We start from the raw sequence: 18,050 nt of genomic DNA, 5'->3' as shown, positions 1-18,050 counted from the left end.
AAGCATAAATAAACGTGTCTGAAGGTTCTTCTGTATGCATACTGGAATGCGTGTTAGGGTTGGGTGGTAACATTTGTCAGTATACAAGTTAAAGTTGCTACATAGCCATATTCTGAAATTTTTGTGGGAAGTTGCTAACACTAGAAGTCCATGAAAATCTGCTTAGTTTCAGTTCTGCTATTGTATTTGGCCATGCAACACCAGCAATGGGTATAACAAAAAGCTTACAGTCTCAGACAGAAGTATCCCATGGGTAAGAACATTTTTGACCATAATTCACCATGCAAATTACACCACTGCAGACGTAAGACTAAGAGATCAAGCTTCACGCGTGTTAAAGGTATCAGGGAGCTATATTTTTTGCTGGAATTGGTGACATCTTGACTTTTACCTGTAGCTAGCTGGTCTCTTACTTTCATTCTATGTTTTCCCTCTCCCATCTGTATAGTACTACCTACTGAATGTGTAACTCATCACAAATCCGGGCAACTCCCAAAATATATCACTATGAAATTCAACCAGCACAAAGTTCCCAGTGGAAGTAAAGTCTGCAACCTTCTCTGTCCCACAATAAGGGCCAACTGCAGGTGATGTAGGTCGGCTTCCATCATGTATGAGCAAGTAGTCATAGCTGCATCTGTCACTATTTTCCAGCTCAAAGAATAACATTTTGAGAGATATCTGGAGAAAATACAATCAAAGGACTTTGCTTCCAGGTTATATCCTTTTCTCTTACCCCTTGTATCTAACAAGCCCAAATAGTTTAAATTCCTTATGTGCAGGCATCGTTATTTATTCTGTGATTGCACCACATCCTGATCCCATATTGTAATGCAAATTAGTAGCAAATTATTTGCTTATTCATCATCATTTGGATTGGAGGGAGAAGCAAGGGACAAGATTGATCTTGTGCGTTTTAAATTCTTTTCTCTAGAGAAATATAAAAACAGCACCTGTGCAATGTTTCCATTTTCTAGTGGGAACTCTTACCTAGGGATTATTCTGAACACCACCTACTGGTACAAACTAAATTCATATGAGTTCACACACACGTGTAAAGGTTTTCCCTTGCTGAACACCTCAGATACCAAGATCCAGCATAAATTCTTAAACTGGATTTTTATGTTCAGATTTTTACTCTGAGAATGCCTGCTCAAAGAGTGATATTACAGCTATTATTCTCCAAGGCAAAAAGAGATTCCATTAGAGAACACTGATGAAACCCACAAATGAATTCATCTGAGCCTCACCTTGTATCCTACTGGAGAACTGATGACCCAGAAGCATGCTCGGTTATTGGGATATTTATTGGGGTAGTTTGGAGAGGTGATGACTCCATCTGAGTTTGTGAAAGTGTCTCCACAATTCACTGAGGAGTAAAGATGAAAAACAGAGAAAGGCATATTAACAAGAGTATTCTGGTAGTAGAAGTGAGCTTGCCTATACTCTATTGTATTCTGCATTCAAGCCAGGAATAAAAAAGTGCTACCATGAAAGTCTACTGCTGAAATATTTTATTTCTTTGCTTAGTATTTGTATCAGCAGCTGTACTGAAGGAACTAAAAACATGGCTGCTAAATAACCTTTGGAGGACAGGAAACAGCTGCATTTAGAGCTGTACCTGTCTTTAAATTGAGTGTTATCATATTAGCATTCTAATGGTACTAACACTGCACTTTCAGAAAAGAATTAGCTTAAATATTCAAGATTCCATTATCAAGATAGTTCTAATGCTATCTAGAAATTACTCCATAAACTAATGCAAAGAGTAAAAAGGACATGTTTCTAAGACTTCTTCAATTTCTGCTTTATAAAAGTTTGCATTTTGAATTGAAATAAGACAATAACAAGTTATTTGGGCTACTAGTGCCTAATGCCTTCTAACTGAAAGCATATTGCAGCACAACAGAATTTTATCCAGCAGTCCATAATGCATTTGTATGTTTGTAAAACAGACAGCTCTCAAGTGACTACAGTAAGCACTGTGTTTCATGTAACATAATAAAAACCTTGAATTCAGAAAGTGTAAATTACCCAAGTTTAGTACCTCTCCCATTGCATAAAAAGCCACAAAACCTTGAATAACATATTGCCCAGATACTGGCTTTACATCTCATTGTTTGAGATTTCTTGTTGAGTTCTGCAGTCGTTGTGCTCTTTGGCTGCACTGTTCCTATTAGTTACAGTCATTGCATTGTTTTTATTTAAAGAAATAGTTCTAAAGATGTGAAAAAGCCTAGCAGAGGGTCTCAGAAGAATGTGCGTGGTTCTTGGGATTACTAACATGAGACCCATGCAACATCACATTTTCTGTTTCCCGCTAACCTTCAGCCCCATCATTGCCAAGCCTTCTGCATTAGCAATTGCTATGGAAGTGTAAATAAGAACACAGAAAAAACCCACTCTGGAGTTCAAAATTTTCAGTTCTTCCATACAAACACTATTAATGCTGTTCTCCAAGTTCTGTAAAGGAGTGTTCATACCCCTGTTGTAGGAGGCTCTGAATCCTGTGGCTGTAATGCTTTCATCACTTGCAAACTCTACCAGCATTGTTGATCCAGATGCCACTAAGGAGGGCAGTGGCCCCTTCCCACAGTATTTGTCCAGCAAGACAGGAGAATTCTTGCTGTTTCCATTGTAAATTTTGATATAGTCAGAAGAACAGCCTGAGGAGGGTTGGAGATCAAAAGCCTCAAACTGTAGGAAAATCTTGAGAAACAAGAAAACAGTTGTTGTATTTAGTGTTATACACAGGGAAAGATTCAAACTATCTAATTATGATGAAGTAAACTAGGACTTCATATTCATTTTACTATCTATGTATCACTGAAATTTTACTTTCTGTACAAAAAGACTATAGAATTTCATCTAAATACCCTGTTATTGAGCCCAGTGATTGATGTTTGACTATTGCTTGTCTCTGAAAAACCATCCAGTGTTAACTGGATAAAAATCAAGTTAAATAATGCATCCAATAGTCTTAATAAGTCTTATGAAAATTGTTGAGACTGTCTTTTCATTCACTGTGTAACAAAATAAATGTCTTAGTCCATGAAAATGACTCCCAGAGGGCAGTCATAATAATGAAATAATGCTGTGTAGCCTTGACACCGTGGTTCAAACACTTTTTTCTCCTAATAAAAATTACCTTACTTTGACGGATGCGGATCAACCACAGGCAGCTGCTATTGTTCGGGTATGGGGATGGGTAATTGACAGAGGAGAACGAGCCTTTGGATTTAGGCAACACATAGCTACAGCAATCTGAAGGGAAGAACCAAACAGTGTTGAAGAGAATGAAAACTGCACAAAAATCTTCCCGAAACACCTGACAAGTCTCTCCAACCATTTACATCAGTCGGGCTTGTAAAAGAGAAAGGAATTATAATGCTTACAATTGTGTTGATGTCCCTAGTGTAAAAGTTATTCAAAACCTGTGAATGAAATAACACTAGTTAAGGTACTTCACTGCTTCAGCTACTAATGTTTTTTAAAGACAGTAGGGCTTCACTCACATATTTTAAAAGGCCTTAAAAAAGGCCTGGATCTTTCATGAACTTCCTTAACCTCAATCACAGGAGTAGTTTCAATGGCATCAGTACATCAATTCCCATCAGCAAATCTGTGAGTATTCATACGTATATGCAAAAATCGAGCTGGAAAACTAGATTCTGTCAGAAAGCAAAAAGGGGTAGTCACTGGGGGAAAAACAATAAGAGAGAGCATTGAAGTCAAGCTACAGACCTAGTGACTGGTATACAAAGGCTGATCTCATCTGCTTTCCTCTTTCCACATGTAGTCTTAATTTATTGCATTATATGTAACTCCTCCAATTACAAAATATGAATACATAACACCCGAACGTAGGAATTTATTACATTTTTCTCTTGCTCTCTACTTTCATTGAGACAACTGGACTTTTTGTCCTTTTCTTTCTAAGCCCTTTTTAAAAAAAAAAATTAAAATTTTCTCATTTTTTAAAAATTTAGCTCTTTTTTCCCAAAACATACAGATCTAATTATGAAATTATATAATAAAGTCACTGAAGTGTGATTCCTTCCCAGCCCCACAATCAAAAATAAATATCATTAAATACACGTTATCACTATCTTTGAGACCATGACAGACACTTAAATTGTAAAGTAGTCTTATCTGAAGTTAAGAACTGGGGAGGAACTACTCTGGTTAATGATTTCTGTACCTAACTAGCCAGCTGAAGGAATGCTGATTCCCACTAGTAACTGATGGTTATTTAACTAAGTTCTAACATAGTTCAGAGCAGAATGTGGTGCACTAATATTTAGGCCGTGTTAACGTTTCTTGCTGGTTTTGTGGAAACTAATTGAATAACATCTCAGCAAAGTCAAATACTGTATAAATCAATTAGCCTATGTACTGGGAGTTGAGGCAAAACCTGTGCATTGCAGGAGCACATCTGGTGTTTTGCCTGTGTTTTGTGCGTTCATCTGAAGAGTTCCTGCTACAGAGGAATGCTAGGTATTTCTAGACCTTAATTTGCCACAGGGATGAGTTAAGAAATGGACCAGGCAAGGAAGTAGATAACTATACAAAAGGCCTGAGGAATTCTCCTCAAAGAGATATTCTGATCAGCCTAAGTGGCACCCATACTTACAGACCTGTAGTAAATTCCTAACTGAAAGAAATCACACACTTGCTGGCACTGCTGATGCACATGACTAAGCTATAATCATGGCTGAGGATAGCTTACATGCTTTGCAACCTTCAGAGATTTCCTGAAATGTGAAGTTGACAGAGATAGCAACCATGATTTCTCTGATGGATATTGCTTATGTCAAACAGCAGGGACTATGTAAGGATAACTCAGAATGACAGTGAATTAGTGAAAGTAAATTGTCCTTTTTAAGGCAGCAGCTTGGCACAAGGACAGTTCTGTTTCTACACACATACCAGCCCTTTCATAGGGCGAGGGAGAGATGTATTGAAAGGACTGTGGGCTTAGTTCCTTTGGGGGATGTCTGACAGTGCCTACAGACATCAGCTGTATAAGGATTCACATGCCTTCTATCTACAGCACTTACTGCACTTGTAGAGCTTGTTGATTTTAGCTACATCCAAGTTACTCAGACCTTCTCTCTGCCCAATGGGTATAGAGGGGTCAGGAACTGGTACAATAGTTGCTTTCCCTGGAGCGCTGGAGAAATCATACCTGTAGAAATAAGGGAATCACATTTCTAGATTGCTTCTCTTAAACAGTGAAGTTATCTAAATGCATAATCTTATTCATGTACCACATGCAAAGAATTTCAGTGGAAAAGGGCAAGAAGCTTCTTAGACACCAGTTAGTCTTCCCTGAAGAGGACCATCATGTCAGCCATTTTGTGTGCAGCAGCTAAAAGCAAGAAACAAGAAAAAGCTGCACTGTCCTGAGTGAGGAGGGCTTTCGCCAATGACCTGGCAAATTAACTGAACTCCCACCTTCATGGTTCCGGAGGCAGAGGAGCAGGAGTCGTTCTGTCTCAGTTAGTAATTGTTTATTTACTATCTGCAATTTCCTGCCTCCTACTAGACAAGTTTTATTTCACAGTTTTGTTCAGAAGTTATTACTTGCTAGTAGAAATAAAGGAGAAGGTACATGATACCTTGTACATTATGGACTGAAGTGCAGCCTTAGTGTTCCTGCCTCATATGCCCAGGTGAATATGAGGCAGGACAACATCTTAATGATATAAAATAATTCTTTTTTTTTTTCTCTCTGTACCTAAATATTGTTGTCTATGATCAGCTGTTACTACGTTAATGAAATCATTTAGACTTCAGAACTGGTTTAGATCAGTGACCCAGTAGAGTTAGACTTTGGACCATAGCCATGTCGAAGGCCTCTAGCAAGAGACAGGAGTACAGTGAAAGAAAAAGTCCTAATTTTTTCTTCTATTTATATTAACTCTGTTTTTCAGGAATCCTGCGGACGAAGGAAGTATGCTCACCCTTAATTCTGTCCATTCACTCACTTTTAAGTGGACAGCAAAAGTCATGCCCTGCACAGAGCAATTCCTTCTTCCTAGGTCTGAGTAGATCTGAAAGCTGTTTGCTCCTTTGAAAAGACATCTCAGAAAACAACTTACGCGCCATAGTGCATTACTGAAGAGTAGTCATAGGGAAGGCCCAGATTTTTGGAATTCATTTTTCCAAAGTTCCCTTGTTCCCCTGTAAGGTAGGAAAGCAACATTTCAGTCAGAACAATTATTGCTGCTTTAATAGACACTGCCTGCTGTCATAATCCTAAGAGTAATTTATGTTATGATTCCTTGTTATCATGATATCTTCAATCTATCAAAACCACCTGAGCCTTTTGAAGTCCATGGGAACCCATTTTCACTCAGTCTAGTAGGTTTCAGAATATAAACTGAGTCAAATAAGTCAAAGTTTTGATATAATCAATGAATCCATTCCACTTTTAAGTAAAGGTGTTCATCTGCCCATCTTCATTAGGGTGTCTCCAAGTATATTTCAGTGCATTATCTTGAAGATTATAAGCATCCAACCTACATCCCCAGAGCTGCATCCATACCTTGAGAGGGAAATCTGGCTGACCATCTAGATCAAAAATTCATAGGTATGGGTGAGTGACCACCAACCTGTCTTGCTGAGTCCTTCCACCATAGGGTTATAAGACCAGAAAAGAAGGGGATACATTTTGCCTGTTACTTGCCCCAAAGGACATGTCATCAGCTGTATTCTGGTTTTGTCTCTGGTCAAACCCATCAGCACTGAAGTGATATGACTCACATGATGCAAGAGGAATCTGTAAGATCAGCTAGAAACATTCTGAGTACAGCTGCTGATACAGCACCACTCATCACAGCTGCTGAGCATCTCATCACTTTTCATCTGTTTAGCCTTAAAAAGCCCATATGAGGTAAGGAAGCATTACGCTGATACAGGACTGGGGCCCAGAGACACAGACTGGAATTCATGTCACCTAGCTTTATTTCTTGAAGTTAGGCACTGAAGTTATTCATCAAAGCTACCAGGATAGTCAGAGGAGAGGGAGAGAAAGAGACACAGTTGGAGGGAGTTTCATCTGAAGGCAACTATTTCTCTCCATTGACTGGAGAGCATGATTTCAAATTGCACCCTGGGTCTCTTGTCCATGGTAAGACAGGCAAGCAGGCAATGTCAGAGCAGGGAGCTGAATACAGTCAGCCTGGCCTCAAAGCTAATGCCCTAACCACTGAGCACTTCTTTCCAGTTCAACATCTGTACCTTCATGATTGTAACTAGTGGTTTGTATACCACAAACCATCTGGACAAGAGCTCAGGGTTGGACACTTGTCAGAAAAATCTCTGGAGTCCACACAACTTTGCTGGCAGGCTTGCAATCAGAGCCAGTCTCTTCCAGTAATGTCCTTCAGCACTGGCCCCAATGAGGGCTAGGAAATGCAAAGAGAAGCTTCAGAATCCTGAATTATAGAAAGTTTGGGGAAAAGCATGACTTCGGAGCTTCTCATAGTTCAAAAACTCAGTTAAGGCTCAAACTGGTTCTCAACAGCATTGGCTTTCCTGACTCTTAGGTTTTTATCTCAGTTCCTCTTATCTGCTATACTGACTTGAGAAAGAATTATCAGCAAGTGCACAACTTCTTTTGAGGTGATGAACAGAGAACACAGTTCAAATGCTGTGAAACATTTAAGCATATGGCTACTGTTTGGCACATGAGTGCTTTGTTGAATTGGTTTGCTAAAAAAAGTAACAGCAGCCTGGCTGGACAGAGGCACTGCCAGCAAACTATAATAGTATCTGCCTCATCACATGCCAGAAAGATTTGGCTGTCTAGACCTGCGCATGTGTGGGGACTTTACCCATCTTTTCCACTCTAAAAAGACTACCGCTGCCAAAATTTAAGTGTAATGACTCAGAAAAGCTGAAAAGGGAAGCTTTGGCTGAAGACTCTGAATAGTTTTTGGCTTTGGCTGAGGACTCGGAAAGTTTTTTCCCCAAAAAGTTTGGGAAAAACAAGCCGAATTTCAAGTAGCTAAGTGGACAGCAACCGATCAGGCAGCATTTTGTTGAAACAAAGAAATAGGATGGCTTCCAAGGTGAATTGCTGGGTAAAAACAAAACCCAGCAAACATCCACAGTACTGCAGTCCTGGCAAAAGAAAAACATCATGTGTGGGAGAGCCAGGAAGCTGCAAAAGGTCTTGAGGTCTAGTTCTGCACCACTGAGGTCAGTGGGAGCTCTGCCATCAGCACTGTAAACAGCAGCATGTTTTTACAGGAGATCTATGCTAACAAGTCCTCACGAACATAGCTGTGTTTCTTCATTTCCTTCTCCCTATATATCTTTGCATTTTTTCCCTAAAGTGCTTGTGCTGCACACACACTGCAATCTAACTCCCTTGTCATGTCAATCTTCTCAGCTGCCACTCCTGGTGAATACTGTTAAAACACTGAATATTAACCAACACCATCTCCTTTTGCATAGTCTTCAGCTCTTCTCCTTCTTTTATCCTTTCATGATGCTGTGCCTGAATCAGAGCTTGGTTAAATCCATATCCTTTAGGAATGATGATATCTGAACCCGTGGACTTCCCCCTGCAAAACTAGTGTAAGATTTTATGTGTCTCTAGTATCTTTGGTGTAACTTCATGTTCGCAACTCCTCTCCCCTAGCACATGCTTTGCTAGCATTTCAAACATGGTACACCCTTGTTGTACAATGGCAAACAAATCGTAGCAAAATTACACCGTAACGCTAGAGCTGAAGCCTCAATAAAGAACAGCACAAATGGAATTTACTTAAGATATCAAGGGAATAGCCGAAAAAAGTTTGGAGAACAGTGTGTTAGGAATTTGCAATAAAAACAATCAAGCTCCATCTGGAGAAAAAGATGTATTTTCAGCTGTGCATGACATTGAAGAATTGAATATCTTATTTGTTGGAGAGACTTATTAGAATTTGGTATTCAGTTGTCCAGCCTCATTTATTATTATTTTCTATAATGAACTAAGTACACTATTATCTTTCTACAATTGTTGTGTGTTGTCCAGCTCTCTCATAGCTGTCAAACAAGTGATTCCTTGCATCATTTCTTCCCCTGCTTTCCTTCTATGTATGACTTTCTTCCTTTCCCTGGGAAAAAGGAGGTTCCCTCTCACTCCCCTCCCCTCCCCAGAGCCCGGAGTTCTGTATAGGTTCCCGTGTTCCCAGCACGCAGATCAAGGGCACGTGCACAAGCTATTCCTTCTGCATTCCTTTCCCTAGATAACATTCACCTGTTTTCCCTCTATATAATTACCAGTCCTGATTGCTCCCCGTTGCTCCTTCTTTTCATGGCAGTGTATATTAGTCTTCCCTCAAGGAGAAAATAATTGCAGTCCTTCCTCTCACAACATGCCAGGTCCCAGGATTTTGCACATGCTAGTGGTTGCTTGTGCTTCCATTCTCTCTGCATGGAGTCTCTTGTTCATCTACATTTCAGGCTGTGTGCATTGCACTCACTGCCAGTGCCAAGAGGCCTACCTGCTGCCTTCCCTGTTTCCATGGCTTTCCATAGAAAAGGAAAAGAGGTAGTTGCTGTGTGATTCCCTACCACGATCCCTGAATATCATATTTCACCCCACCTCAGCTAAAAGTCCCACAGTCTTGCTTCCTGGCCAAGTCTTTTCAACAACATTTTGCATTCCTGATGATGTTGGTATTTTGGATATAAGGTGAGTATGAGTTGAAGATGGCAATCAAAATAAGAAGGTAGAGCTACTTTTAGACTGCATGTGCCTTGGAGGACCACACTAATGTAGGTGTAGCCACAGAAATTCCCCTAGTACAAACACCGAATGAGAAATGCCATCCCATTGAATGTGGTGCTGCTGCAATTCAGCCAGCATTAATCAGGATTCTTATTTGCATGGCTGTTCACAGAAGAAACATTCTCCTTTATCTGAGTATATGTTTTCTCTTAAGATTTAGTGAACATACCTGCCACAATGTGTTCCCACATTATCTTGACAAACCTGTCCCGATCACTCCGTGCCTGTTCATGGATGAAACCCAATGCATGGTTCATTTCATGCTGAATTGCTCCTTTATCCATGCAGCCATTTTTCACCAGGCCTACTGCTTGACGTCCTCCAATTTTTCCAAAGTAAGACCAGCAGCTAAGAATAGGCAATCAATAACCGAAATGATCACATTCAGCAAATACAAAGAAATAGATGTACTGATTATGCCACCAAGGCCTCCAGATGTGTAGCCACAGAAGGGGAGATGCAGATAGTCACTGGCATGAGATATCTAGGCTTCCAAAAGCTGCCAAACTCAACAGGGAGAGAAATAAAACCTTTGTGATGAGTATAGCAAATTTTTATACAGTAAAATGGCTACATCAAACTAAGATGAAGCAGTTTAAGTAGTTAAGCAAAGAACCTGGAAACAATTATACTTCTTTAAATTTTTACAACAATTAAGGAAAATACATAATTTTGAATTATACCCTTTTATCTTTAAGTTCACACATACATTTCTCTTTGCAGCCTATTAACTGATGTAACTACCAGTATATCTAAAGAAAAATGAAAAATTGCACTTCCTATCTGAATCTTGACTCCTAGGATAAAAAAGGGCAATTACTTAAATCCAGATCAAAACAGAAAAGAAGCTGTAAGACCTTTTGAGTGCTTCCACTCTAAGGAGACAGGGAGCTTACCTCTGCCCACGTTCAACGTACACGTAGTCTGTTTCTGTAGTACGATTTACAAACTGCACACAGGTCAGTGTGGAGATCTCTTGCAGAGCATCAGCAATCCAAGACCTCTCTGTCTCTGCTAGAAAGAGAAAGGGGCCAGGAGAAATCTTCCTTGGTTAATCAAAACCAAGGTGCATTGATGTGGTGCATTCCTTTAAAACTTCACAGCACTCGTTAGCTTTTCATCACACAAGTATAATAAAAAAGGGGCACAAAGCCTTCAGAGATCTTCAATTTGATTGGATTTTTAAGGGGAGATGTAGGAATTATAGCTGCCCCTTATGCATATTCTACAGGAGACAGCTGACCGAAAGCAAAAGACTGGCATTGTTTCTTTCGTTAAAATGGAAGAATGAAACAGTTTCAGATACAAATAATTGGATTAAAGTATCCCAAATGAGCCATCTGAGTGTAGCTAAACACCAAAAACCTATTTTGTTTATCAGAGATAACAAATGTCTGCTACACACCCCTTGGAGTCACTTGAGACAGCCAGCGTTCAGAGGCTCTGAAGATCACAGTGTTTCTCTTCAGGTACCAAATAAAGATCAGTGTTTATCTACTTTTGAACATTTTGGCCTAATTTGGCTTCCTCAGTTATGAATCATCTACAACTGATTTGCATCTCGATTTCCTCATCTTTAAAGTTTGCAGAGAGGGAGGTAGATGGAATAACCCTCACCCAACCACAACAGTATATGCTGCAGTTCAGGAAGCACATGGGCAGCCTAGGTAACACAAAGACTGGGCTTTCCTCAGCTCAAATGATAACACAGGTTCCCTTTCCCCAGGAATGGGAATCAGGCACAGCCTGTATTTCACTTCCATGCTGTTCTCTCAAGGTAAGACCTTTTAAGAAGTGTCTCTATGGAAGCCTCAGACCAGAGAAGCCTCAGCCTGGGGGGGAGATGGAACACCTGCACAGCCTTTATGAAGCCTTCTGGAGCAAAATTTTTGAGATTAAGGCATTGGTCCTGCAGCCTTTTGCATGGGACAGAGCTATTGACTGACTAGGGGGAAATAATAAGGGAAAAAACACCTCCAGAATTCCTCCTTTTTAACCTCTATAGGATTTCTACTGCCGGAATATTTCTATGTGAGATTTGAAAGAAAATTATAGTGTTCAAAGAAGTGATCGTGGTGGCAATTTTGACAAAAAATACATTAATAATGTGAACAAATCATATTTCTTCTTCTATACTTGCTAAATTAGCTGGTATTTATACAACTACTAATGCCCAAGTAAATACATATTTCAGTGTCTGTAACTGAAATGTTAGGAGTCTTGGCGAATCTACCATGGGACTAACAGATTAGCAAAAGAGACATGTTAATAAATTCTCATTGGACAAAGACTGCTTTTGGTGCATGCCACAGAAACATAAAACAACAGAGTGTAGGAACCGGAAGATCAATGCTAACTTTACATCATCCATTTGCATACACTCACAGAAATCAGAAGAGATGTTAACTGGAACCTTGACTAGTCCATCTTGTGACTTGGGCCATAAACAACTCTCACAGTTAATTGCACTGCGTCGTCCTCTTCTCAAAAGGATGTCTCCTTCATACACAGCTATTTCACTACCTGGCAGATGATGAAAATAAAGAATATGCAAGGTACTGAGAAGGGAACTAACCAAGCTTTTGTACCTTTGGAAATTTCTTTCACTGAAGTTCATTTCCCAGTAATCTGAAAAAAGATTACTAAATTCAGACTGAGTGAATCTGTAGCATTCACAATATGCCAAGACTGGTTAGGCCGGCCTTGCTTCCTGGATAGAAAAGATTAATATTAATACAGATGTCATAGTGCACCTGTAATCAAAGTAATGACTAAATATATTTTAGCTTAAGAAGATTTGGGAGCCTTCAGAGTGAAAGGCTAAGCATTGTAAGTCATTGTTCTCTTCATTAGAGCTTCTGGAATTAAAGAAAAATCATAACTGACCTCTGCAAAAATGGGATGAATCATACAAAATAAATTACTATTTTTATCATACATATTGAATGCATGCAAGCTGATAATTTCCAGGTTAACTGTTAATTTGACATAAGACATTGTGACAGTTGTGACTCCAAAATACATAGAATACATGCCTCACAGACAAGACCTATTGGTTATTTATGCCAAAAATGTACAATAGTCTTGGGTACAGCAGACACAGAAGTGCCTTATATCACAAAGGAAAGAAATCAAAGCGAAAAGTATTCTGATTTGCTGAGGCTACTGATGGAAAAGAACATTCCATGTAGCAATTGCTCAGTAAGTCTTCTTAATTTCTATATCATGACAGCATAAATAATCACACTGAATATGACTTTAAAACACATCTGAACTATGTGAATTGTTTTCCACTGATGCTGGAAAATATTTTAAAAGAAAAAAATATACAGAATAATAAGAATGAGATATAGAGAAGCAGCCCCACCAAAACCTACAGTTATTTATATAATAATTACAATCAGACTCACCGAAGTAATTGTTTCTTGTAGCTATCTGCAAAAAGAAAAAACACGTCTTTTAATACATGCTTATCTCCACAGCAGAAAGCTTCTATCATGTAGAATCACAGAAGTAAAAGTTTGTAAGTAGTATTAAGATAGTCAGAGCAACTCAGCATCAGCAGTGTAAATTCTCAACATCTGAGAGCAGGGACACACCTGGACAGGTTTACTTAGTGCAAAGCTATAGAGAAATGCTAAATGAGTTGGCAGAAGAAAGTACTTCATCTTCAAGTTTCCAAGATGATCTTCTCTGCTCTGCAGCTCAGTTCTCAAAGCTGTGGTTAGTTTACTTGGGGCAAGTTTTATGGGAAAGCTGCTGCTGTTGCTGTTAACAAGTGTAACAAAATTAGATAACAACAAGTATTTCCACAAAACAAACAACCTCTCAAGAGAATTTCCAGGCTCTCATTTCTTATTTATCTTCAGAAAACAGAGGAAGTGGAGCAATAGGAAAGAAGATCCAGTAACTTTAAAGTGACTCATCTTTAATTCTAAGAAGAACGCATGAGCTGCTGCAGGTCCCCTCACTGCTGACCAAGGGACAGGATATCCAGTACCAGTCTTAGCGCAAAACTCAGTGTCAAGGAACTCTTTGATCCATCCACACCGACTACCTGTCCTAGAAACTCCTTATCTTGCTGCCAGGAGTCACCCCACTCTGCAGAGCCCGTCTGTCAGCATGCCCCCTCTGTGCACAGCTCTCAACCAGGCATTGCTGGCCAGGAGTGCTGGAAATCTGTTGGAGTCAGAGATGAATCTGACTGTTGATTGAAATTTTTTTTCCCAATACCATATCACTAGCAGTGATTGTGTGTCTTTCTGGAGTCTACATAGAAATAAAACCACCAGCTCCGAGAGTTTTGACTTCCCATCTTCTGGGAAGCCCTCCTTTCTTTGATGTCCACGAATGGAAACAAGCCCAGAAAGGCAGGCTGAATCCTAGAAAACCCACAGTGTAAGAGTAAACCACACAATAGAAATATTTATGTTGAAGCCACATGAACACCACCATAGGCAAGCAGATGTTGCTTTCTTCTCCCAACTTCAGCCCCTGCACAGGTACCTAGATGCTATAGAAAATACTAAGGATTTGCTGCATCAAATCTTTAAGAAACAAGCAAGAAAACCTTTGGGATTGCCTGAAAAGGCAAAATACAGAGGAATCTATGTGGTTCACAGCAGATTGAGATGGCAGACAGTGCCTTTCCAGATGCATGTATGGGCTGGTCCTTTGTTTTTAAGGAGTACTTTGCTAGGAAAATTTTAGCTGAAGTTATAAAGCTTTGCTACTTATGTTTTCATTTTACATAATGGTTTGTTCCTAAACCTTCAAAAATATTACACATTTCTGTGACTTCCACAATTCATCTACTGTTAGAATTTCCATGTAGATTATACTGTAGTAACAAAGTACAGACATAAAGGACCCCTTTTGCTTTGACTGATAAGAGGATGAAGTTCAGAAGTCCTCATTAGTTTGTTACTCCATTAACCAGAGCAACCTCTGTTTCTGTTCAAGCTCAGGTTCAAAAGAGAGACAGAGGGAGTCACAGGAGCACATTTCTGCTGCTACACATCACAAAATGACAGGGGAGAGAGCAGAAGTTGCCAGTCAGTTAATCAGTTTAGAATAATTAAATCATTGACTTTGTTCAAGTGCAAAAAAATGTTTTGGCTTTTGCAGAAAAGGTCAAATTCACAAAAATAAGATGGTCCCTGGTGCCTAGTCCTTACTTTGCCCCAGTTACCAGGCAGCAAACGAAAACATTTCACAGAAGAGGTTACTATCAAGCATAATCTATGGTTGATACATAAGCACTTGAACACTAATTTTAATAGAAGGAGTCGATTTTACTGTAGGTTAGAGTATCTTATACCATAGCATATATTGATATATTTCCACATTTTAGGTACGTTTTTATTAAATGAAAGATTTATTCTTTAAAAGAAAACAATTTCCAGTGTAAGTATTGAGATATGTTGACATTTGTTTGAAGACAGTGTGTGTTTGGACTCTGTTCCTCCTAAACTACTCCTGCAGCAGTGTGAGCTCTGCTATTTTACCACCATTTGATTTTACCCTTCCAGTGTCAAAATGATACCATAATGTTAGAAAGGAGAGGTCCAAAGACTCTACACTTGAGATAACTACAGGTGTCATTGAGCCTTAACCTGAGATGATGGCTAGAGACAAGAATCAGCTGAAACTTCTACAGCTAAATTGGTTTTATCTGCAGTAGCAGTAGGTTGAAGAGAACTTTACTACAGTTTTTGAACTTGATGCATGGGGAAAGCTGGGTTCCTGGTGAATATCTAAGTATCCAAGGGCTGAGCCAGATGGGACTGGCTGCTCTGTGGCTTCCCTGGTTTTGATAAAACCTAGTCTGAAAACAGCACAATCACTGTAATGTTAATGGTTTGTTTTGTTGTTCAGGCACATAACAGAAGTCTTGATCTAATGCTGCTCTCTAGTGGTTTGCCGTTTGTGCAAGTGGGACATGTTTCCAGAAACAGTCGGGAACTCCTCATCACCACTCTCAGCCTGTTCACTCCTTTGATCCTTGCCTGCACAGTACAGTCAGTAACAGCTTCCTGCAGAAAAAGCTTGCAAGCATGAAGAGTCTGTCCTGTAATTCATACAAAGAAGTAATCAGTTTTAGCCCAAACCATCTCAAAACTTTGCTGTAGCATCTGCAGCTTGTTACTTCACTATTCACCTTCTCCAGATACTTAAATTACACATATAGACGCCACAATAGATTTCTGAGGTGCTCTGATGGCCAGTTAGGAAAATGAACCATTTACCTGTACCATCTTCCCTAAAGGATTTTTAAATCTCAGGATTTATTTTTTTGATGTGTCCTCCTGAAAGCTTTTGGAAAACTTATACTGCCAAACCCAAATGTTCTTCTGGCTCTGTCCTAGTTCCACTTTTAACTTCACAACATAGGTTATTTCCCCATTCCATGGTTTGTCTTGAAAGAGCATGAAGACAAATGGGCCAGAGGGGCGCAGCAAGAAAAAGGCTACTCCATAAGGGGGGCTCCCTCGGGGCTATGACTACATGACAGTGTCACAGTACGTCAGCACAGCCTGTTGAGTCACATCCAGAGCCCATCTAGAAGCTGAAGGCAGAGGCAAGACTAAAGACAAGGATACAACATAGATCCGGGGTCCAGCAAGGAACCAAAGACCAGACTGAAGATATGCACCCATATAGCACAGCCCAAGCAGGGAGCAAAGGCTAAGGCCAGAGCTTAAACGGAGCCCTCAGGCCAATGGGCCGAGGCCATGGGTAGAGGCCACAGGTGAGGCCAGTCAGAAGCCATTCAGGTCTGTGGGCACCCTCCATCCCTAAACGTTGTAACATGTTGCAGAGCGGCCTTCCTCACTCCCTATATCCCAGTGTGGACAGTCCAGTGAACACAACTGCAGCTTAGATAACTATATCCACCACATCACATACTGGATCATCACGGCCTTATCCAGAAATCTCTAGGAGATTGTATTTCAGGCTCTGTGAAAGCTATGTTGACTCAGCCCCAACGTATGATATTTATCCCTGAGTCTACTACCATTTTTATTACATATTTCTTCCAATGCTGGGTATGGAAGAAATACAATCACTCATCCTGGATCCTTTTTAAAAGTTTGATGGCACATTCCTGTAGCTCTGGCTGTGCGGTGATTTAAGCGGCACTTACCGAGCTCACTCAGCAGTTGAGCAGTTTCATACGTGAGCTGCCTCTGAACTCCTGGGCGAGTGTCATCTGCTCCTAGCAAGTTGTTACTGTTCACTGCACTGATTTGTGCTAAAACCCTTTCTTCCAAGCAATGATATTTTCTCTGAGACATTCTTCCTCAACCTGAGATATTCTCAGATCAACCCCTGTAAGGAATGATCTGATCAGGAACATCACTGTCTTGCTCCATAGCACATGTCAACCAAAGGGATGCACAGCTTTTCTGCAGTAACCTTATCTTCCCCTTCTATATCTTGCTTATCTACCGATTCCATCAACTTTGATAGATTTCCAGGTTTTTTAAAAAAATGATCTTTTTACTTGTGTTATATGTTGCCACTTATCAGAATTTAGACTGCTCTTTATTTTCACCATTCAGATATGACTTCCACTCTTTATTTCTGCTGCTCCCTATGTCTAAGCATGATTGTTGTCTTTTTACAATGTATGTATTTTATTTCTATTTCAGATAATGATATTTTCTTGCCATTTTCAAGTGTTTTCCTTTTAGTTGCTCCTTTTATTTAAGTTCTTTGCTTTTAGGGAGTTACACTTTTTAAAGTGTCATGTTACAACCATGCATTTTTCAGGTCTTTCTATGCAACCAGAACTTGGACTTTATACAAACACGGGAACATATATACATGTGCATATGCATTTCTACAGCAGCTTTCGCGCCAAGCAACCTGAAACCTTGCTAAGAAACAAAACTGGTTCCATACACAAGAGACCACTTTCAGATGAAACTTCTTAATAGATAAGCATCAGGCAATTGGGCAAGAACAAACATTTCTTTCATAAATCTGTCAGGATTAAGCTTCAGAAATAGAATAGGTTCAATTTCTCTGTGTGTTTGTAGGGACAGCGCATGCCTTGGGAATATATGCTGCTAGACTAAAAAGTGACATGAAAAATGGAAAGAGCAGGTAATAATGTTCGGTACTTTCTTAGCATGTCTCATTCAAAGGATTTTGAAAATATATTGAAATACTATACTGAAAAATGGGATGTTTAGCCACGTTTCATGAATAAAGAAATACAGATGCTGACTCATGAGAAAGTGTATCCAGGATC

The 18,050-nt window shown here is 39.7% G+C and overlaps 1 protein-coding gene across 1 annotated transcript; it reads right to left on the bottom strand.

Annotated features, from left to right (window-relative positions):
- Window positions 1-72: 72 nt before the first annotated feature.
- LOC141961808 (embryonic protein UVS.2-like) lies at window positions 73-13,493 on the bottom strand. Its single transcript, XM_074909146.1, has 11 exons — window positions 13,390-13,493; window positions 13,201-13,225; window positions 12,176-12,313; window positions 10,687-10,804; window positions 9,960-10,138; window positions 6,105-6,186; window positions 5,061-5,188; window positions 3,149-3,264; window positions 2,484-2,709; window positions 1,251-1,369; window positions 73-681 (listed from the first exon to the last, which is right to left on the bottom strand). The coding sequence occupies exons 1-11, from the start codon at window positions 13,456-13,458 to the stop codon at window positions 451-453; spliced, it is 1,431 nt and encodes a 476-aa protein (XP_074765247.1). The 5' UTR covers window positions 13,459-13,493; the 3' UTR covers window positions 73-450.
- Between the last annotated feature and the right edge of the window lie 4,557 nt (window positions 13,494-18,050).

This window comes from Athene noctua, chromosome 6, assembly GCF_965140245.1.
Source record: "Athene noctua chromosome 6, bAthNoc1.hap1.1, whole genome shotgun sequence".
Lineage (NCBI taxonomy): Eukaryota > Metazoa > Chordata > Aves > Strigiformes > Strigidae > Athene > Athene noctua.
Note: the sequence above shows the minus strand (reverse complement) of the source record. Positions and strands in the feature narration are given on the sequence as shown.